Raw genomic sequence first — 24075 nt, forward strand, 5'->3', positions numbered from 1 at the left:
ATGATGGATTTTAATAAAATTTGGTATGAGTAATATAAAATAATCATACTTTCAAACAAAAAGTATTAATTAGATTATGTTCATAATTTGTTTAAAACTGCAACAATTATTATAAACAAATAGAAATAAAACAAACATCTTCTCCTGATTTTGTATTTTTTCTGATCAATTATGATTCCCTGTTTTATCACGAGTATTTAAAGAAAGAAAAAAGTCAGTATATTGCATTAGGTCAAAAATTATTAATATTTTTGTGATCGCGCTCGCTGCGCTCCACAGTGAGATAAATAGACGAAATTTGGTTCAAATGAACTTTTAGACCATAATTTTTAACGAAATTAAAAATTTTTTTCCTTCTAACTCAGAATTAAGTTCTAAAAGGAACTGTGAAAGTCGAATTTTTAGATTTTGTTTTAGAAATTTTTAATGTTTTTGTAAAGTGTAAAAAAATGATTTTTTGAACTTTTCAATATATTTTAAACAAAAATTTTTTTACTTACTCAATATTGCATACATTTTATGTCTGGGGGTGTGTAAGTAGTAAAAAAATTGTTTCTAAAAATTACAAATTGTTATAAACAAATTAAATAAACAATTATACTCTAGGCGAAGATAGGACTAAAAATAATATGTTTGTCATTTTTGCGCATAAATGAATCAAATTTATTACGATTAATGTTTCTTCTAAGCTGCCTAAAGATTATCATCGAAAATAAATTATTTTTTAAATAAATTTATCATTGTTATAAAGAAATTGAATAAACAATTATATTCATCAAACATTTTTGCTTAAAAATTAATTGTCTGTTTGACAATTATCACTACAATGCATTTGTTTATTAAAATTATCGCAAAACATCAGTTTCATTAATAAAAAATTAGATTACAATAAGCTGAAGTAAATTTATAAAAATCAATTTCTTTTAGACATAATTTTGACTAAAGTGTAATTGTTTATAAAAATAATAAAGTTATTTACAATTTAACTTTTTCATAAGGACAATTTCTAAGCGATTTGGGAGAAACATTATTTGTAAAAAAAATTTTTCATTTGTGCCCAAAAATGTCTTTACAATGCAATTGTTTGTTAAAATTGTTTAAATAATTAAGCAAAATTATTGCAAAACATAGATTCCATTGAAAGAAAGTTTAATTGCAATTAGCTGAAGATAATTTATAAAACAAATAAATTATTTTTAGTCATATCTTCGCCTAGAGTGTAATTGTTTATATAATTTGTTTATAACAATTTTTAATCTTAGAAACAATTTTTTTACTACTTACACATTTCCAGACATAAAGTGTATGCAATATAGAGTATTTAAAAAAATGTTTGTTTAAAAAAAACTGAAAAGTTTAAAAAAATATTTTTTTTACACTTTACATTAACATTAAAAATTTATAAAACAAAATTTATAAAATCGACTGACACAGATCTTTTTAGAATTTAGTTCTGAGTTAGAGGAAAACAATTTTTTAATTTGGCTTAAAAATTGTTGTCTAAAAGTTAATTTGAACCAAATTTTGTTTTGATATCCCACTGTGGAGTGCAGGGAGCGCGGTCACAAAAATATTAATAACTTCTGACTTAATGCAATATACTAACTTTTTTTTAAAAATACTCGTGATAAAACAGGAAACCATAATTGACCAGAAAAAATACGAAATTATGATTATTGTATATTACTCTTAACAAATTTTATCAAAATCCATCAAACAGAACGGTAGGAAATTTTTTTTTCAATAATTTAATGCGTAAAAATTATTTAAACAATAACTTTTAAAAAATTTAAATTTTGCAAAATCAACTTTGGGGTCGTATTATGGTTCGAAAATACTATAAAATTATTGATATCCAATATAAAAATATCTCCATCGAAAAATTAGTGGCACGCTTCAAAAATTTGGAACAACTCTATGAGGACCATTTTTTTTCAATTTCATTTGAAGACCAGTATTTGGAATAAAAATTTTGCTAGATTAGATTAAATCTTTCAATCAAAAAAGTTATGCGCACCAGTTAATACCAAAAATATTCATGTTGCCTGAAAGCAACACTGGTCCTCAAAAGGGATAAATAATAAAAATTAAGTTTTAGTGCGACATTTATTCAATATTTAAACTAATGATTGAACTACTAAATATTTTACACGCTAATATTACTTTAGCCTTTCTTTCTGCTGTCCTAATGATAAATACTTTCATATATTTCTTTTAACAAAATCCGTAACATTTTGATTTTAAAAATTTTGCGATTAAGTAATTTCTATGACTGTTGCATTAATATAATCACAAAAGTTTTATTGACAAAATGTCTATGGATAATACCATGTATTACTTATTTTCAACTGCCTTTACTTTCTTTTCTTCCTTTGGTATTGTAATTTATAAAATTTAATTTTTAATTTAATTTACTTCCTTTAGTATAGCTTGCGGCGGAAGTCGGTATAATTTTCAAATCCTTAGAATAAATCCTAATATTAAGAGGCTTTTTTGTTTTATCAGTTTAAAAAAAATTTCTTTAGTATTTAAGAAAATATACTAAGAAATTATTTCATAATAAATAATACCTAAAATAAAAAAAATAGTTAACGATGAAAATAAAACCCTCTTAATGATCAGTTTCTCCTGTAAAGAGTGATTTCTTTCTCGTTTTTAAAATGATTTGTCACAAAGAATTATTGTTTAATTTTTTGCAGCTTGATATTGTGTAAGAAATAAAATTTTTCTTAAAGTATTTTTCGAAAATTGGTTCATTATAAAATATTTGTTTTGGAAGATAATTGAAAGAAATGAATCTTTACTTACTCCTACATGTCTATTTTACTATCTACTTTTTTGCTAAGTCGTTGAGAAGTCCGAGAAACATAAATAATTCTTAAAAGTTTGTCTTGGAATAAGAAATTCTTCAGATAACATTGTTCTCAGGTGTTACAATAAGACGCGGTTCTTTCCGAGCTCCGAGTATTCAATTTGGTGCAAGACAAATGAGACACTCCGTGGTCCAGAAGGCAATGAATATGTGATAGCTTGTTGTAATCACATTGATTACTGTAATCGTTCTTTAAGGCCTTCATTTCCTAAGTTCTCAGCAGAGCGCACTTCTCGTGGTACGCACCAAAATCAACTTATTTCGAATATTTTTGTTTTCAACAAAAACAAACGTTTAACACAAAGACTGTTCGTATAAGTATAAGTAACGAAAACTTTTTATCCTAACCACAACTTGTATATTTATGTATTCATCAGTAATTGATTCTTCAGTATTTTTCTATATAAATAATAATTTTCTTAAAATACTGCTACATAATGTTCATAACAGCATAGAATTTATGTTGTAATTTTATTTGTTTTAAATGTGTTTATAGCAGATGCTTCAATACCAAAAAACGAAATTCTAATTTCTATAAATGAAATATAATGATCTTTTTTTGAAAATGTGATTTTTAGTAAAAAAAATTAACATTAGGTAAGAGTAAACTATTAAGAAAGCAATCTAAATTGCGCGCGCAATTAAAGGAACAGTCTTTGTGCTAAAAAAAACTAGTGCATTATTTTATACATTCAAAGAACTTACGAAAAAAAAATGATTCACTCATCATGATAGTGCTTTTGTGAAGCGCCTGGGTTCACTATTTGTTCTTTTCATTTCACATGTTTTGATCGTTTTGAAAATGTTTACATTCTTTACAAAAATGTACTTATTAAAACTGATGAGAAAATATTTACTTTTTGTTAAAACTGTTTTTCTGTTTTGAAATTGTTGAAATTTTTTGTAATTATTCCATCATATTACAAAACTATTAGCACTGAAAACAATTATTACATAAAAGATAGGTGGGACTTTAAAAATAAAATTAATATTAATAATTAATTCTTTTACAAACTGCATTTCCTGAGAATAAAGAAAGAACTTAAAAAAATGAATTACATTTAAAGGGCACGGCCCGTATAAATAAATAAATAAATAAATAAATAAAACATTTGTCAGTAACGCATAACCGAGAGATGAAAAATTGAGGTTTCACTGTGGAACAAAAGATTTGTTTAAAAGATTATAAAAAAATATTAACTACATATGTTCTCGTCAGTAAAATATACATTAATTTATAATATGTATCATTAAGATTTTTTGAAGCTACCATCTAGACGCATGAATGTTCTATAAATTTTATGTTATCAAAATAAGCAATCAAAAATTAAGAGTATAATAATATCATTCAACTTTTCTTTTCACCATGTTGTATTCGCTATTTTAATTTTTTATAATTAAAGACTTAAAGAATCCTTAGAAAACTGAATTTTTATAACATTTCGACAATTTTCCTTTGTATTTTGTATATTAAATCATCCACCATTTTGAATTTTTTAAAACTATAATTTCAGATTTGTAATCAGTAACATTAAAAATCTCGAGATTTTAAAATAAAATTTCCTTTTATTACTGTCGGAATACGTGTTTTAGTACAAGAATTAAAAATTTTTGCGCCTTTTTCAAAAAATTAACATTTTTGTTTACCATTTTTCGAAACACTCGATTTTTGGATACAATGAAATTTACTTAACATTCATTCGTTCACAATCGCATTTATTATCAAATTTTTTATGTTGAAAAGGGGCTGAAAATACAAACCGAATACTTCAAACACATCAATCTCAGTTTGGTTGGGTAATGTTTTGTTATATTTTGATTCGAGGTGGACATAATCAATGTCTGATTGCATTGCTTATTATTTATGAAAATTGTTCAAGTAATTGTTATGAAACAAATGCGAATGTCATTTTATTAAAATAAAAATCAAAGTTTTGAGTAATTTGAAGGAAAAAGTAAATAATTGGAAATTGATATTCTAGAGTTGAACATTGTTTCTGTAATTATAATAATTTTTTTAGATTTATTATGAAATTTTCAATTTTTTTAAGAATTTAAGACTAAGATAATAATCTTTAAACGAAAAAAATGAAAACTAGAAAAAATTTTACATTTAAATAAAAATAATTTTTTTAGCAAATTAGTTGTTTTGTCATTATGCTCGTTTTGTTTATTAGCTAACATTTTTATGTGTGATTTTTCCAATTAACAACATCCTTCAAAATTCTATTCAGATATATCGAATTATATTGTTATCCAGGAAGCACGTAAAGGGGAAGTGAACGTTCAAATACTCGACGACACAAAATTAACATTATGTATCGCATTGTCATATAGGTCTTACAGATTGTACGAAAATCCAGAGAATCAATTTAAACCGATGGGTTGCAATTAATTATAAAAAATTATTTAAAATTTAGAATTGAACTTATGGACTTTCTCGCATATCTTACAATCCCACCTTCATCCTCAAAAAATTGCATGGAAGTATCTGCTTCTTTGTATTGTTTTCTTTATTATTTACAATTTTATTCTTATTAAAGGCTTTTAATATTTTTTTGAATTATTCTAATATTTGCTTGTGCTGAAATTGAACTAAATGCCTAATCGGGATCGTGTTTCTTTTACGTTGTCAATATTTGCATGAAAAGAAACGAATTGTTTTTAAATAAAGCGTTTTTTTAAAATAAAAATGCTTTATAAGTTTCCGGCTTGTTTGCATTTGATTGTTGCTTATTGCTTAAGGAATTGTCTTTATTCTGCCGTATAAAGATTGTATTTTGATGAATTTATTGGTTTGGATATTTTTCAATGGTATTAAATGTTTTTTATTATCAAAGTATTACCCAACGGAGGTAGGACACCGTGGGAAACATGGCAAACGGCTTTGGCAATAGCTTTGCCAATTTGTGCATTGTGCCTTGTCGTTATGGCTATTTATCACGTTCATATGTTAAGAAAAAGACCAGCCAGGCACTTTCCCGATGACTCTATGGAAGCCCCAGATAGACCGATTCTTGGAGGTGTCACTATTAGAGACATGCTGGAAATGACAACCAGTGGTAGTGGCTCTGGTAAGTAAAATAAAACAGTTATTAACTATTAAATCTAAAATAATAATATAGTGAAAGTAGCGGTATGTCTCTTTTTCATTTTCAGTTGGCCTACCACTTCTAGTGCAAAGGAGTATAGCCCGCCAGATTCAATTAGTTGAAACCATTGGCAAAGGACGATTTGGCGAAGTCTGGCGTGGTCGATGGCGAGGTGAAAATGTCGCTGTAAAAATATTTAGTTCGCGTGAAGAAAGATCATGGTTTAGGGAAGCTGAAATTTATCAAACAGTAATGCTCCGACATGACAATATTCTTGGATTCATTGCTGCAGATAATAAAGGTAATCTTTAACTCGAATACATATAATCATCATTCATACTTTTCAATTGTGAAAAAAACACCAGAAGAAGCCTTAACATTTTTTTTTAAAGAAATCACTGAGTAAAGATTTGTATCAAAGTATTCACACGGAAGTTAAATCATGTGGTGCAGATATCTGGCTAACTTACAATTAAGTCAAACTTGCTAAGGAAAAATGTCGCACCCTAAAAGATACTATTTCTATTTCTGAAAAAATGGCAAAGGTCACGCTTCAATCCTTGTTAAACGATACTATACAGAAAGAATTGTAAATTTGCAATCTAAAGTAATTGTTGAGTACATGCAAAAAACGAATTTGACATTACCCAGATAGCACGTAACCTTATGGTTTGATTGCAACCTCCTCGTGGTATATACTGGAAAATACAATAACAGTAGTCTAACTGCAGGCAAAAATCCGTCATTTTGAATTTCCAAAAATTGACATCAAATTCGTAATCAGCGGACCCAAAAACCCCTGAGTAATAACTTGATGCTGTAAATAAACTATCTACTTAACTAAATACTCGTAATAAGATACTCAAGATAACAAACATTCGAAATGTTAAACAAATAGAAACAAATATAATGCAAACAGTTTCAGATACATTTTCAGGGTATCTAAAAAGGCTAAAATACTTGATTTGATAAAAATAATCCAAAAACTGACGTAAAAATTTATAGAGTCATAGTCACACATAAAAAAGGGACATTAATTTATAATTAATATTAAATTTCTAATTCTGTAACTAATCCGTTTAGAAGATTATGCAAATTAACAGTTTTGACAGTTTAACATTTAGACCCAGTCTCCCCTATATATTTCTTCTGAAGGTTTTCTTCACTTTACTAACCCTCCGTCACACACCTAGGGAGGGATTCCCTCTACGGTTTCAGTATTTTTTAAATAACTTTTGTTTTCCTCATTGCAAAATAAAATCAGTTTCTATACCTTTCGACAATTTACTCCTCAACACATTTCTAAAAAAACATTTAGTTTAAACATAATTAATATTTAATTATGAAGCTTCAAAGCCAGAAAAAACTCGAAAAAGTGAGGTTATGTTAAATAAAAAAATCAAGTTTTCAAAACATTTTTTGTTCCACTGTTGGTTAATGACAAAATTATATTATAAATATAATTAAAATGAATTGTTTAATGATTTTTTTTGCTTATTTGTTAATGTTACATTATTCTTATATGTAAAGTGGAATTCCTTCGAAGATGTGCATTCGTGTAATTAATTTTTATTTTTGAGACCGAAAATTAATTTTATTAATTTTATAATTTAGAATAACTTACTACATATTTGTAAGTTTGTGTTAAAACTACATTTTTGTTGATTCCTTTGTTTATGTTGTAATGTTGCTTATTTTACAATGTGGTGAGGGATTCCCTCTAAACGTGTGTAAAGTCGTAATTTTTTCTCATGTGTGTGACGGAGGGTTAAAGATCATATCTAAATTTTATAATCTTGTATTGTAGACAATGGGACATGGACACAACTTTGGCTTATAACTGATTATCATGAGAAAGGTTCACTTTTCGACTACCTAAATAGATCAACAGTTGATACAAATGGCATGATTAGAATGGCCTTGTCTATAGCTACTGGTTTGGCACATCTTCACATGGAAATTGTTGGCACTCAAGGAAAGCCAGCGATAGCTCATCGAGATTTGAAGTCAAAAAATATTTTAGTAAAAACTAATGGAACATGTGCAATTGGTGACCTTGGCCTGGCTGTCAGACATGATGTTATTACCGACACTGTAGATATTCAACTTAATAATAGAGTTGGAACAAAGCGCTACATGGCACCGGAGGTATAGTTTTCAATTATAATCATATTTTTGTAGTATTTAATTGTTTTTAATTATTAGATTTTTACTTTAATGCTTATAAACTACTTTGACTTTCAGGTTCTCGAAGAGACAATAAACATGAATCACTTCGATTCATTCAAGCGAGCGGATGTCTATGCTTTAGGTTTAATTTTATGGGAAATTGCAAGAAGATGTAATGTTGGTGGTATTCATGACGATTATCAACTTCCATTTTATGATTTGGTTCCCTCCGATCCAACAATTGAAGAAATGCGCAAGGTTGTGTGCACTGATAGGCAAAGGCCTTCAATTCCAAATCGATGGCAATCAATTGATGTGAGTATTAATTTTAATTTTCAATCATATTATAGTTAACTCTCTATCTATGACGAATTCGTTTATGGTATTCAATTTTTACTTAATTCTATTGGCTCTTATAAATCCCCACATGTAGTCTGAATCTATCACACATTTACCAACTACGTCTTTGCAATACTTTTGGAGACTTCCTCTTGTTTACTTTCTCCTTTTATTATTCCATAATTTGGAGAATTTTAGAGAAATTACAAATGTTTGCAGAAATTCAATTATTTTCAAAAGTAATAAAATTCTTCGTAGAAATTAAATTATGTTTAAATTCTTTTAAAAATTCTTGTCAGAATTTCAATTATTTTTAGAAATAATAAAATTCTTCTCCGAAATTCAATTTTTTTCAAAAATTTTAATAAAATTCTTGGCAAAATTTCTAAACTCATTGATGTGTTTGTCCCAGTCACGGTGGTCTTGTCCCACAAAGGTCGCAATCATCGTTTTCAGAACTCGGTTGCTACGTTCCACCGAATTCGCCTGGGGGTGGTAAGGGGGGGGGGGTAGTCAGATGTTGTATTCCATATTCTTCTAGGGTTGATTTGAGGACACGATTATCAAATTCTTTACCATTGTCTGATAATAAGAAACGAGGAGTTCCCCAGCGAAAAACAATCAATTCCTCAAACGCCCTAGGGGCCGTCCATAAACTAAGTCACGCCTTAGAGGTGGGGGGTGGAATTCATTTTTTGTGACGTTCTGTAGAAAAAATGGCGCTAAAGCATGTAAAATTTGTGACGTGGGTAGGGGGGGTGGAAAAATTAGGCAAAATAGTGTGACGTAGTTTATGAACGGCCCCCTAGCTATTGATTTCCCATCCGCGGTCCCTAATGCTTTAATTTCAACCCACTTAGAAAAAAGGTCTTGAAATACTACCAAATGTTTACATTGTCTTTTACTGGGGGAAAATTCCATAGTCTACTGCTACCACGGTCCAAGGATTTTCAACTATTCTATGGCCCATTAAACCCAATGGTCCATCGTGTGATACTTTGAATTTTTGACATTCTGGACACGACCTAACAAATTGTTTAATATCAAACCACATGCCTGGCCAATAATATTCTATGGCTACGCGATGATAAGTTTTATCTGTGCCCAAGTGGCCCGCAGATAACTCAGCATGTGCAGTTTGCATTACTCTTACCCTAAATTCTTGGAGCACGTCAAGTTTCCAGATCTTATCCTGGTCCGTGAATACGCTAAGTAACGAGTCCTCTTTTTTACGGTATAAACGACCTTCAAACACTTGCCTATTAACGGAACGGTGCGGTGGGGGAACTTCTCAACCAAAATTTTCCGTTTTAAATACCAAGGACCAATCACCGCTCAGAAAGATCCGGTTGGTCTAACACGGGCGCTGAACTTAATTTGGACTTTAACTCATTAAAATCTTTCTCTTGTTCTGGTCCCCATTCCCAATTTCGGTTCTTTTGCAACAACCTCAATAATGGTACTTTTAACTTACTGTTTCTAGGGATGAAACGCGAGTACCAAACTACCATGCCTAAGAATCTACGCAATTGTTTAATGGCTGTTTTCGACGTTCACCCGGTGTTAACACCGAGTTAATAAGAGTCCAATCATTAATAATATTTATGAACATTCTGTTGGACCTACCGAATTAGGATTAATTCTGTATTAACACCGGGTAAACCCCGAAAACAGACAATATTTTGGGGTGCTGTGTAATTTAAAACGGGTGCTACTTTCTCCGGGTCAGGGCGTAAGCCGTCTCTTTCTAGTACATAACCAAGGTAAGTCACTCTGGAACAACCAAATTCGCATTTCGCGGGATGAACCACTAATCCAGCGATAGCCAATGGAATTAAAACAGATCCCAACCATTTAATATGTTCCTCATAATCATCTGTGACAATTATAATGTCGTCCAGATAACCAAAAACAACGGGTTCAAATTCTGGTCTAAACAGGGCATCGATAAGGTAGGACATTTTTAAATCGATTTTAGAGATATAACAAGCCCTTCGGAGTTTATCCAAAATTCCGTCAATGCTCGGTATCGATCGGGTACGCAACATTTACGGTCACGACATTCAAATCTCTAAAATCAAAACACAAACGTAAAGAACCGTCGCCCTTTTTTACGATCACTGGAGCTGTACTCCACTCGCTAAAGGCTCGCTCTATGATACCCTGTTCCAATAATTTTTTTACTTCTAGAATTAACCAGTATAGCATCATGGGTGACATCATGATATGGTACCTTGCCCAATTGCACGTCCATATCCATCTCCCGGCAAAAATCTACTCCCAAAATTAAATCTTGCGTTAAAGAGTCTACGGCTCTTAATTCAAAGGACTGTGCTACCCCATCTAACGTCAACCACAATCTTAATTTACCTAAAGTCTTAGTTGACCCACCTATTGCGCTAGCAATAGTTGAGTCGGCTGCTTCCAACCTGTCCCTAAATTCATTGGCAAGGCGCGGTCCTACAGCTGATATGGTCGCACCATATTAGTCGTATACACATTGGTATTCTCATTCATAATTTCGTCGTTAGTATATTGTACTCGACTTTGCTGTTCGACACAATCGCCAGAAATTAAAACTGTAGCATTAGTAGCCACCGTTTCTGAATGATAATTTCCACACGCTTCATTCGTTTTAGTACACGTCTGTGAGGGGAACTCTTATCACTATTTTCAACACACGTCTCTCGTTTGAGCTCTGTGCCATAACCACTCATCTCGACACATGGCTAGGGTTGGAAAGTTTTCATAAAAAGTCGACTTTCGACTTATCGATAAAAATTCTTTGTTAACTTTTTTTTATAAAATATATATACATCTTTTTAAAAACATTTTTCTTTTAAAAATTTAGAACCATTTTTCTAATCAAACCATTTAGACTCTAAACCAAGTAAGAAGACTAATTTGTTTAAATATTTCCCTGAAAGGCGATTTCGCTGTTTTGTCGCTAACAGTCCTGCATCCGAAAAAGCCTTTCGGACGGCGCTGACGTTGCGAGTACAGGTAAGTATTTTAAAGCTGCTTGAAAAACGTGTGGATGTTCCCCTATCATAGAAAACCAAGCGAGTAAAGGGTTTGGGTTACATATCCGATTAACTGATGGTGTGTTAAGGTATTGCCGAAATTCGACAGGCAAACCACCAGCGACGTGATCGGCATTTGAAACTTTTTGGCGAATCGATTCGTCAAAATCAGACCATAAACTATCAGAAAAATTATCTTGCTCTACCCTGACTTGAAGATTTTCAACCATACATCTGCTGTCAGCAGCAATATAGACAGCTACTAATGTACCTGTAATAATTAACAGTATTAACATTTTTTAAATGTAATTAATTAATTTTTTAATTTGAGATTTTCACGTCTGCCCGGATTCGATTGCCCGTGGCGAACCTTTGAATCGGCCGAGTCTCGCAGACGGTCAACCTCGCGATGACCTGTCTCCAGGAATTAATTATTGGGAAGGGTTAAGTATTAGGAAATATGTTCTGATGAAACTGAATAATTATGATTTCATTGCACTTTTTCTAATTGTGCAAAAATGCTTAACTCATTTTTAATTTTGCATCATGTAATGGCAATAAGGTCTGTGAGGCTAAGGACCTTTTCAGAAACGCCTGCGTTTCTGTTTTGTCAACAAACTACAATTTCGTCATTGAACCAAAAGAGTCTTTGACACTTAAATTTTTGAGTTAATGGATAAAAGTGGTGAAATCATTCTTGTACTTTGTGCTTGTAAATTATTTTAAATTATAGAATCGGAAGAAGGAATAGAATATGAAAGAATTTGGAATTTCTTAATCATGCAAAAAGACTGTTATGAACTCGAAGCAATCCTTATGTTATTGACCTGTTTGCCACACTACGGCTTTTACAAATAAGTTCATTGAATTTAATAATCTATTTAAATTTCTAATAACAATTAATTATTATATATGGCACATGATCAAATGGATATCCGATTTTTCAAAGTATTTAATTTAATTTTTAAATATTTATACCTATACATTTTTATGCTTTTTTTGCTTTAGGTTAAAGGCTATTGGTGTAGTTGGCAAAAAAGTACCAATTTTCTAAAAAGCAAGAAAAAAGCTAATAATTACTTTATATTATTTTAGTAGTAAAAAAATGTTAATTCTTTTTTTTTTTAAAACTTACCCACTTCATGGCATTAACTAACGGAATACATTTACTTAGCGTAACTGACTTATCTGACGATAATTCAACTGTTACTTGTCACAAAGGTTTTAAGAGGTCTTTTATTTCTGTTAATGATTCCAACTCGTCAGCATTTAACAGATTGGGCGGTTTCGATTTACTGGATCTTTGCTTTCGAAGTTTAAGTAAAATTACGGTAGCAAACTCGGACTAAAGAAGGAATCGTTCCAGCATTTCATAGCAGGAATTCCATCGTGTTCTGACTTCTTGAATTAATTTTAGCGCAATAGTTCTACCCAACTGTATTTGAAGTGCTTCCAATTCTGAAGTTCCAATTTCGCTTTGTCGAAAAAAACGAACAATCCGCTTTACTTTAACGATTAATTTTTTTAAATCATATTCATTGTTTATTACATCTTTGTTATCAGGATTTTCTTCATTAATTAAACGGTCATCGATCTCCTCTTCGCTATCAGGTATTTCAACAATGTTCTCATTCTCTGATGGTGCTTGATAATTATGAAGTCCAATGCAAGCTTGCCCTATGTTATTGACAGCGTGGGCGATGCAGCCAATATGCTTAGTGACCTGGACCCCTGCAGCTAAAACACACTAACGATGGGCATTAGGCTGCTCGATGTCCCGACAAACGGCAATTATGACAACTTCCGTCGAAGGCAAACGGATTATTGTTTATCATTGCCGTTTGATTTTTTATTCCTTGTGTATTTCCCATATTTGGGGCATTGGTAACGCCCACACTAGTTTTAGGGGGTGTACTTTTATTTAATGCTTGAACATAACTGGAGCATTGATGGGAGACGAACACACGACGCTGAACGAAAACGATACTATAGTAAAATTTGACACAAGGCGACAGAGCTATGAGAAAAGAAAGATACCAATAGAACACGACTGTCGCAAATTTAAAATGACAAAATAAGACGAAACAAAATGAAATAATATTCGAAAATTATTAAAAATAATCGATTTAAAGAAGAATTTTAGTTAAAAATTTTAGAAAAAATTTAAAGTTAAATGTTCTCTTATTTGACTCAAACTGGTTATATTTTTGTCAGTAATTGGTCCGTAATTTTTCATTTTTGGTCCGTATAGTCCGTATTTTTAAGTACTTTCATTGGTTCGAGCCCTGCAAACTGTATTAACTTGACTTTATATTAGCTGTGGATTGTCAATGCAATACAGTTACCAATGCAATGGGAGTCGTCAAAGATAAAGAGTTTAATATGTATAGAAGTTTTAATGGTTGTATACCTCTCCGTTTCGAAGTATGTATAGAGATTTTATTAATTTTAAATAAAAAAACTTAAAAAGAAATTTTTTTTAAATTTACTATGAGCACCTAAATTTTTGATAAATTGAAATGTATGGAGGTTCTCTATGGGAAAAGTCAATAAAGATTAAGTAAACTGTTCCTCGTTTCTAAATATATACTCAGAAACGTTGAGGTGTATAAGCACCATTGAAGATATTAATTTGCTTTAAAAATTTCACATGTTCTTATGATTTTTTGTAATTTTTGTATTCAGGCTCTTCAAGTGATGTCGAAGGTTATGAAAGAATGTTGGTATCACAATGCTGCTGCAAGACTAACTGCCTTAAGAATAAAAAAATCTCTTGCAAATTACGGAGCAATGGATGATCTGAAGTGATGAAATCACTTTAGGTTTATTGGTCGTTATCGTTAGGAAACGTAACTTCTTTGTTAAAAAATATTTTGATAATACAAAAACGAAGTCAACACATCCATTCTATTGTAGTGTAATAAATTTATTTGTTTTTTATTCTGACATACAAAACATATTTCAACAGACTTGATTAAACAATTTTTTGAAGGTTTTTCAGAATTGTTACTTTATGAAATATGGATAATACAAACATTATCCAACCGGAGCATATTGTCATTGAGAAAAATATTTTTATTTTTCGATTGCACTGAGAAAAAAATATAATTGAATCAAATCTTTGTTATGCAGTCAACCAAACATTATTTTTGAATTAAACATAATAATTTTGATTCAATACACAATAAATTTGATTTAATAAACATGGTGTTTAATTCAATTATAAAATATGTTTAATTCAAACATATTTTTGGTTGGCTCGTTATTTTTGAATTAAAAAAAAAATTTCTCAGTGCGCGCCAAAATATGTACACTCCTTACACTTTAATCCAGGGACCTACAAATATAAAATAAAGTTCAGAATAATGAATCACAAAGACTGACGGAAAAATGTTTTTTTTTAAAAAGCTTTTTCTATATACATTATTTGTTAAATGAACGGATAATAAGCACAATCATTATTTTAAATCAAAACTTATTGATGAAAAACTATGTGCTACATAATAATGTGTACATGCGATTTTGCAATGTCAATTTTAATTAGAAGAATATTTCTTATGTTAAAAAATAGGAAACGTATTTTTTTGTTTAATAATATTACTGAACATTATTGCGTTATGATGAATATTTGAAAATTCAAGAATAAAACAACTAACAAAAAACGATTTTCAATTACTATGGTCAGTTCGATACTACAGAGTAACTATATTGACTGTGAAGGTAAATTTACTGTAAGTTGTAAACAAATTAGAAACAAAATTGTTTATTGAAGAAAAAATTTTGTAATGAAGAAACAATGAAAATTTTCTGAGATTTACTTTCCAGAAAAGCAACGTTAGTTTCAGTATGTGACACGCCAAAAACTTCAATTACCAGCAAAATTGTGAAAAAAATTAAGTTTTAAACTTCAATGAATTATGTTCTTTTAAAGTATTTATTGTAAAACAAATTTAAAGTCTTTAATTTTATCAATATTAAGGTCATTCGAGAGGAAATGTTATTTAGTATGTTTCACTCTTATGTGAGAAATGATTTTGGTCAAAAAGTTTGAATTATAGGGAAGAGCATAAAGTGAAGCACGCTCTTTTTTTATTTTTTTATTTTATTTTTTATTTTTTGTATTTTTTGCTAGTTAAATCAGCGATCACTAATCGAATTGGCGCTGTTTCTTGGCCTATTAGAGCAAAGATTTAATGTCTAAAAGCAAAATTGCTTTTAAATAAGGAAAAGAGCATACTCTACTATAATCACCTTTATTATCCATTAAAATCACAGTCTGATATTTTTTCTTATTTAAGAGTGAGACCATCAGGGTGTCTACTAACCGAAAAATCCGTGAAATAACCGGGAATTTAATTTGTTCGAGAAAAAAGGGAATAATTTGTTTTTAAAAAATAAATCGCTTTTTATTTCAATTTTTATAGATATTTATACTGTTCTCTAAATTTCAATTAGTTAAAAATAATTACATTGATAGTAAAAAATCAGTCACTGATTCAAATATAGTTAGTAAATAAATTAAAAAAGAATTATCGAATTAATAGAAAATTTGTAAAATTCAACTGAAAATAATTAAATTTGTTAAACAATTTCATTAAAAACTTTTTAGCAAATCGAATTTTCAAAGTATTTTAATTTAATAATTGATAAATAATTGAATTTTATAAAGAGTTTCTTTGTGCAAAAATTAATAATTAAAATTTTTATAAGTTATAATTTAAAAAAAGATATACACTTGAAATTTTTTAATCAAATTGAATTTTCTCAAAGTTTTTTTGAAAATTCTTAAAAATAAGATTTTTGAAATTTTTCCATTCTATTGTTTCAAGATAATTGAATTTTTATAAACAAATAATTAAAAAAAATTTAAATAATTAAAATTTCTTCACATTCTACTAAAAATAATTAAATTCTTTTAAAGAATTTAATATTTATATTATTTTCATAAATAATAATATTTTCTGGAAGGATTCAATTACTTTTATAAGTAGTAAAATTCTTTGCAGAAATTCAATTATTATAGTATCAATACATTTTAATAAAATTGAATTTATTAAATTTTCAAGATTATAATTATGAACATACAAGATTATTTTAAAAAATTGAAAAAATTCTTTGTTTAGATCAATTATTTTCCAAATTTTTAATTAAACTTATTAAAAAAAACATTATTTAAAAAAAATTTAAAGAAACTCGTCAAAAGAATTTAATTATTAATAAAAACTTTTAAAAAAATTTTGAAGCTATTTGTAGATTTAATTTATGTTCGAAATCAAATAAATTTAAATTTGATGAGAAAAAAAACCGAGGAAAAATAAGGATAAAGCCGGGAAATAACCGGAAATTTTGTTGAACGAAAATAGTAGACACTCTAGATCATACTTACTTATCCACATATTTTAAAGATTTTCCAGAATGACTTTAATGTATTCGTAGAGACAAGTTTTCTGATTTCAATAATGTGCATTATATAGAATGTGAAAAATAGCATGCCTTTCTAAACATATCTAAAATTGTAAAATAATACAAAACATTATATTAGAGTAACGTTTCATTATATAACTATATAAACTTTTATAAAAACTCATTCTTCTTTATTCATCTTGGGGACCATTCAAGTTTTAATAAATAAGTATTGATCAGGGAGGGGGGAGCGGATATTTGCTTATATTTTCTAAAGCAAAGCATCTTTTGTAAGATTATTTTAATTTTGGTTAATCCTTTTATGCAAAAATAGATTAAAAACTAGGGTATAAGCGGAAGTAGTCGGAAACGATGTTTCTTCTTAAAGTTAAAGAAAAAGATAACTATAAATTATTGATGCACATTATTCATAATGCTGAAAATTATTAAATAAGATACAAGAACTGTAATCTAAAATTAAGAAAACAGTTTCGGGAAAAAATTTTTAAACTTATTTTTAATTTTTTTAAATGTCTGTGATGTACTTGAAAATAAATATTTATTCTTAAAGGAATTTTTGTATTTTTTAGTATTTTGAAGTATATTTTTTAGAAAAAGGGGAGGGCGTTTGTAATACTTGAATGGCCCCACGTTGTAGAAATTTTATTTTAATTTTCGGCATATTTTTAATCAATTCCTACCAATTTATATGCTTGAAAGTTGAAGATTATTGTATCACTAATATTCATATGAATATTTGTAAATTAAATTGTTGCAAAAGACCGAAATCGTTAAAATTATGTAATTTTAAAATTTTACTTTCTAATTTTTTAATAACATGTTTTTACAATGCAACGTTGCTTAAAAGGTAGCTCTAGCGGAGCATAGAGAGAATGGAGCAGTTGTTTCTAATTTTTTTTTCATCAAGGTCACCTGTCCAGATTATTGGGATACAAACCCGAGTTGTCCGCATAATCAGCGTTCCAGTGTACTTGTAATTAAAAGTAATTTTAAAAATCTTAATTTCATTTGTAATATTTTATAAAATATTTCATTATTTTTATTTTAAAGAAGTTCGATAGTAACGTAACGGTTTTTATATATTCTAATGCATAAAATAATGAACACTAAAAAGATGCGTATTCTATATTTTAACATCAAAACTGAAATAATATATGATAAATAAAATATTAGATTACACATAAGCGTGTATCAAGTCTATGAATTTTAACTGTTATTCAGAAAATTTGTATCATCTTAAAAACACATAACCTACAATTTTTTGATCTAGTTTAAATCATTTCAAATTATTTAAATTTTTAACTATGTTGAATTAATGATATAAAGTTCTCCTGTTTAAATAGTTAAAATATGTATAATCGATAGTACGCCATCTGATTTATAACTAATAAAATCTACAAAATTAATTTTTTGTTGAATGTTACAAATTATATTGAAATGAAAACAATACTTTTATTTTTACTAAAAAAGGTATTTTAATTATTAGAAATTTTCAAATTTCGTTATTTCTTTTAAAAGTTCAAGTTTTTTATCAATTTTAATTAAAAAATCATAAAACCACTTACAATTCAGATCAATTGTTTATATTCATTGTATTCTTATGAATTGAATAATAATGATCAGAAATTTTTTACTCTTATATATAAATTCTTATGAATCGAATAATAATTAGAAATTTTTTACTTTTATATTATAAAATGAAGTGATTTCACTTGGTCATAATTTGTTAATTAAATTTTTGAACTGATCTGTGTAATTTATTAGTATGTACACATATTTTAAGATATTTGATTATTCAATAAGGAATTTTGACCTAAGAAAATTTTATTTTATTTAAATACTATATTTGGCATTGTCAAAAATTGTCCAACGTCAATTTGACTGGATGTCTCAATAAAGATGTTATATAAAAGAAAGTGTGCCATGGAAGGGCATTATTAATACAAAACTTGATATTTGTAAAATATGAATGTACGATGCGACCAAAATTTTGTAAACTATTACATTGTTAGTCTAAGTGATATATTAATAAGAAATGAAAAACGTGCTTCTTAAATGTTAATAGCTTTGACAAACGAGGGTAAAAGTATATATATTCAGAATATGAACAGTATACATAATAGTAATATTATATTATATATATATATATATATAAAGCATGAAGATTTGTTTAACCGCTGTAGTCTTAAAGTTCCATTAGAATATCATTGCGTAAATTTTTTATAATGAAATTAATTTATATATTTTATTGTATAAATGGAAAACAAATTTTTCATAATTGGACTGTTACGCAATTGGTCATTTATAATAAAAATGAATGTTCACAAAATTTTTAAGCCTCAATCTTAGCATACACCTGAATGTTTTGCTCAAAATAAATACTTCTTCAAACACTTTTCTGTACGATCATACTGACACAATCCTAAAAAGCATCTTTCTGCTGCAAAACAGAAGAATAATTATAATAAGTAGTGTTGAGCGCTTGAATGTATCATGTAAGCGTGCCTTGAGAACGTTTTCAGTATACAATACTATTTTTTAAAAAAATGAGATAGTTTTTTCAATTTAATTTCAAAACTTATTAAATATAATTTTTTAAAAATAATTTTGAGTTTCTCTAAACAAGCAAATAATATTTTTTTTTGACTATTTCTGAAAGAAACAAAATTTTTTAAGAGTTGCCTTAAGTTTTGACATTATCAAAAACTATTTCTACCAAGTAATACAAATATTTGAAAAAATTAATTAATTCATCATAAAAGTACCGTAATTTTATTTAATAACGAGTGAACTTTATTTTATGTAAAAAAATTCATTTTGCGAAAAGTCGAAACAATAATGTAAGATCTTGTCCGATTATAAGTATATTTCTAATACACCTCCATACGACTGGAATTTAATAGCTGCATGATACATTTGTGTCATAAAGTTGAAAACCTAGCTTCTTGAATTAATAACTAGACTGTATATGTGAACACTTTACAAATCTATGAACAGGATTTTGTATTAATTTCGTTCTTATATATCTTATTTATACTTTATTTTGTGTAAAACATAGTCAGCCTTTACATTCATTAATTTAAAAAAACATATGTATCTTTCTTGAAAAGTGCCAAAATCTTATTCTGTACTTATAGTCGATGACATGGCCAATCATTTACTATGCACTTCATTTGACTATGAATATTAAATTTCATTTCTGTAATATAATAAAAACTGTAAAATGATTTTAAACAATAAAAAGAAATATCCAACTAACTTGTTTTTCTGAAAGTATGCCACCAAGCCTCAACATTTATTTAAACAAGCAACCGGTTGTATTGTTTAAGGGTGCAGTCCCATGGAACCGTTTTGCGGTCCTTTTTGTAACTAGGCCATGAGCGTAGTTACAAAACCCAACGCAAAGCGGTGTCATGAGACTGCATCCTAAACTGTTTTTTCTTGAAAACCCGGTTTTCCATTTTAAACCGGTCTTTCGAAAAATACTGGTTATTCGAACGCAATACCGAATCCTTCCGATTTGAAAAAACATATTCCGAAATCAAAATAAAAAATTAATTTTTCTGAAAAGTGTTTTAATAAATATTTTAACCCTAATCCTAATTTATGCATATTAAATTTTAAAATTTGAACATGAAAATTTGATATTCAATTAAACAATTTTTTTTTGAAAATCAACCTGATTTTTGTAATAAACCAAATTTCCTTGAACCAGTTTTTTGTAAATAAAATGGTATTTAAAAAACCGTTTTCTTAAATGCCGGTATTCAAAAACATACATATATGTCACGGTGGTCTTGAAACATTTGAAATAGTTTTGACACATGTCGTTTCCAATTTTCGCATAAAACCTTTCCACACCACCTACAGAATTGATTTTAACCCCTTGGCAGTCGATTAACGTGTATACACGTCATGGTGCAGGTGGGATCAACTGTCGATGACGTGTATAGACGCAAGCAGATTTCTGGCTACAAAAACACACAGATTCGTCCACAAATTGATACTCAGGGGTTTTCGGGGTCGCTGATTACGAATCCGATATTAGATTTTAAAACTTCAAAATGGCGGATCCAATATGGCGGGCGTCATTTTAAATATTTATCAGATTTACTTAAAACTTGTTACTTGGGGTTTATTGATGTCGTAGATTAAAAATGTAGTAACGGTTCTTAAAATGGCGGATCTAATATAAGAACTTGTCATTTTTTGATGTCATTATTGATGTCGTAGATTAGAAATCTAATATCGGTTTTGAAAATGGCAAATCCAATATAAAAACAAAAAAATGTAAAAAAACAAAAAAAAATAAAGGAGTGTAAAGTCCGACCGTATTCCTCCCCGTGGTACACTCTGGGGTCGTAAGTAACGTAGTATACTTACCAGCTGACTGCAGGGGGGAAATTTGGTATTTTTTATCGTTTAAAAAGTTTTTCGTAATCAGCGGAAACCCTCTAGTAACAAGTTTCAAATGAATCCGATGAATTTTAGAAAATGTCCTCCGCCATATTGGATCCGCCATGTTGAATTTTCAAGATCTGATATCGAATTCGTAATTATCGACCTCGAAAACCCCAGAGTAAAAAGTTTCAAGTGAATCCGATGAATTTTTAAAAATGTCGTCCGCCATATATGATCCGCCATTTTGAATTTTCAAAATCTGATATCGGATTCGTAATCAGCGAGTTCAAATACAATAGTATGCTCGTTTGCGCAAATTTTAGTTTTCTAAAAAGTTGTCGACATTTTGAGCCCACTTATGAGATTTTGGTCTTGCCTGCGAAGGGGTTAACTTAAATCAAAATCGCGTATTGGGCCGATTTTTTTTAATCTTCCTTTAGGAGTTACGGAGGGGAGAAGAAAAATAAAAAAACTCATTTTTTCGGAAAGTACGTAACCGATATGAATGGAATTTAAATATGTTATAAATACAGATAAGACAATTTAAAAAAAATTTCAAAGAAATTAATTTCACAGGTTTACAAATTAAAAACTTTTTTTTGCCAATCGAACAAAACAATTTTTTTTCGAATAGTAGGTGTTTTTTGAGTAAGAAAATCATAGTTTTAATTTTTTTCCCTCGTGTAGTTTTTCTGTAGCTTCAAATTTTGCATTTTCGAGGTGCGACGCCACTTAAACTTACCTGTAGGAAAATTAGCTTGTCAAAATATAATAAATGAGGTATCATTGGAAAGGTTATTAAATTACCTTTCAATCCATAGGTCACAGAATAAAATTCAACAAAAATTGAGAGAGTTACAGTCGATTAAAGATGAAATTTCATGACAATTTTGATGATTTTTAGACATTTGAGTAACTTCTACTATTTTTTTCTACATCAAACAGGAAAGAATGTTTAGGTTTTAATTTCTTTATTGATAGACTATATCATTACACAAATTTTGAGCCCTTGTGGACCTCGATTGGATTAAAAATGACAATTCTACACTAAATTTAGTGAACGAAACTACATTCTTTATTTTTAGTATCCCTTAAACATTTGCAGCAAAAATTGAAGTAATAAAATTTAGTTAAGCTCTAAAGTTACTAAAATCACTAATAAAGGATTTCTGAAATCGTAGATTTCGAATCCAATGTTAGATTTCTAAATTTCAAAATGGCGGATCCAATATGGCGGACAAGTTTTTAAAAATCGATTAAATTCGTCTTAAATTCGTTACTCGGGGGTTTTCGGGGTCGCTGATTACGAATCTGATTTCGGATTTCGAAAATTGAAAAGGATGGATTCATAATGGTGAACGAGTTTTTTAAAATCCATCGAATTCGCACCTATTGGATCCGCCATTTTTAATTTTTGAAATCTGACATCAGATTCGTAATCAGCGACCCCGAAAACCCCCGAGTAACGAATTTAAGACGAATTTAATCGATTTTTCAAAACTTGTCCGCCATATTGGATCCGCCATTTTGAAATTTAGAAAACTAACATTGGATTCGAAATCTACGATTTCAGAAATCCTTTATTAGTGATTTTAGTAACTTTAGAGCTTAACTAAATTTTATTACAGTCGGGCCTCCGAACTGAACGCTTTCAAACTGTACGCTGTCGCCAAACTGTACGCTGGCTTTAGTTTTTAAGTGCTCCACAGTGTACGGTGGCGCTACTAAATTCAGTGCCGTATATTTGAAAATGTTGCCTTTTAAGGAAGAATCTGAGGGACAGTCAAATGAAAAGTTATTCTAATGTCATAATTTCGTAATTTAAAAAAACTAATTAAATTTTAAATTCGTCTTGTTGGAAAGGCGAAGAATTTAATTTTGAATATTTAAAACGATTAAAAGTTTCATTTGAATAAAAATTACAATTTTCTGTCAATAAGAATAAACATTTGTTAAATTTTAGGTTATGTTACTTAAATCATTCATTATTGACAACAAAATTATCATTTTTATTCAAATATATATTTAAAATTTTCAAAATTTAGAAAATTAAATTCCTTACGCTTTTACCAAAAGGAATTGAAAATTTAATTTGACTTCTTTTAAAATACGAAATTATGACATTGGACTAACTTTTGTTCCGATTGTTTATCAAATTCTTCCTTAAAATTAAAAATTTTACTGATTTAATCAAATTATTTTCTTTTTCATAATTTGGATAAATCAGTGGACTTCTTTTAATTTTATGAGGCAATACATTTTGGTTAAAAATTGTTAATTTTTCTAACATTTATAATTTTAAGAATAGTATATATTTTTATGATTTTAATTAATTTTAAATCTAAAATTATGTATATTATAGTCCCAGACGATAAATGAGGAGCAAATTTTCAAAACTTGATAAATTCCTATTTTCTTATTATTTCGAGAAATCGAAATAAATTACTTTCCTGACATAACCACTCAGTTAATTTCAAACTAAAAAATTTGTAATTTTTACTATTTGTAACAAAGTTTTTATATTTAATACGTTCTGTTTTTAATAAAACTTTCACATAATAAAGTAACTTTAAGGTTTTGGTAATTTGTTCTAATAACAAACATAAAAATTAAAAGTCAATTTGGTTATGTCAAAAAGTTTTTAAATTTAAAATTCGCTGTTAATAATTTTTTTTTAAATTTAGCAGGGACATGACGATTTGTGAGATATTTAAATTATTAAATTTATGTTTATCTCGATTTTAAAAAAAATATA

At 28.6% G+C, this 24075-nt stretch overlaps 1 protein-coding gene across 3 annotated transcripts in view; it reads left to right on the plus strand.

Moving 5' to 3' along the window:
• LOC122508880 (TGF-beta receptor type-1) overlaps positions 1-14398 on the plus strand; it is a 32850-nt gene extending 18452 nt beyond the window's left edge. For 2 of the 3 annotated variants that reach the window (XM_043622533.1, XM_043622532.1), the window contains exons 4-8: positions 5713-5946; positions 6032-6265; positions 7772-8112; positions 8209-8448; positions 14181-14398. In XM_043622533.1, the coding sequence (XP_043478468.1) occupies positions 5713-5946; positions 6032-6265; positions 7772-8112; positions 8209-8448; positions 14181-14303 (1172 nt within the window). In that variant the 3' untranslated portion in view covers positions 14304-14398. Of the gene's footprint in view, positions 1-2928; positions 3111-5712; positions 5947-6031; positions 6266-7771; positions 8113-8208; positions 8449-14180 lie in introns of all 3 variants that reach the window. The other variant, XM_043622531.1, reaches the window with a different exon arrangement.
• The last annotated feature ends 9677 nt before the right edge of the window (positions 14399-24075 follow it).

This window comes from Leptopilina heterotoma, unplaced genomic scaffold (assembly GCF_015476425.1).
Source record: "Leptopilina heterotoma isolate Lh14 unplaced genomic scaffold, ASM1547642v1 Lhet_58, whole genome shotgun sequence".
Lineage (NCBI taxonomy): Eukaryota > Metazoa > Arthropoda > Insecta > Hymenoptera > Figitidae > Leptopilina > Leptopilina heterotoma.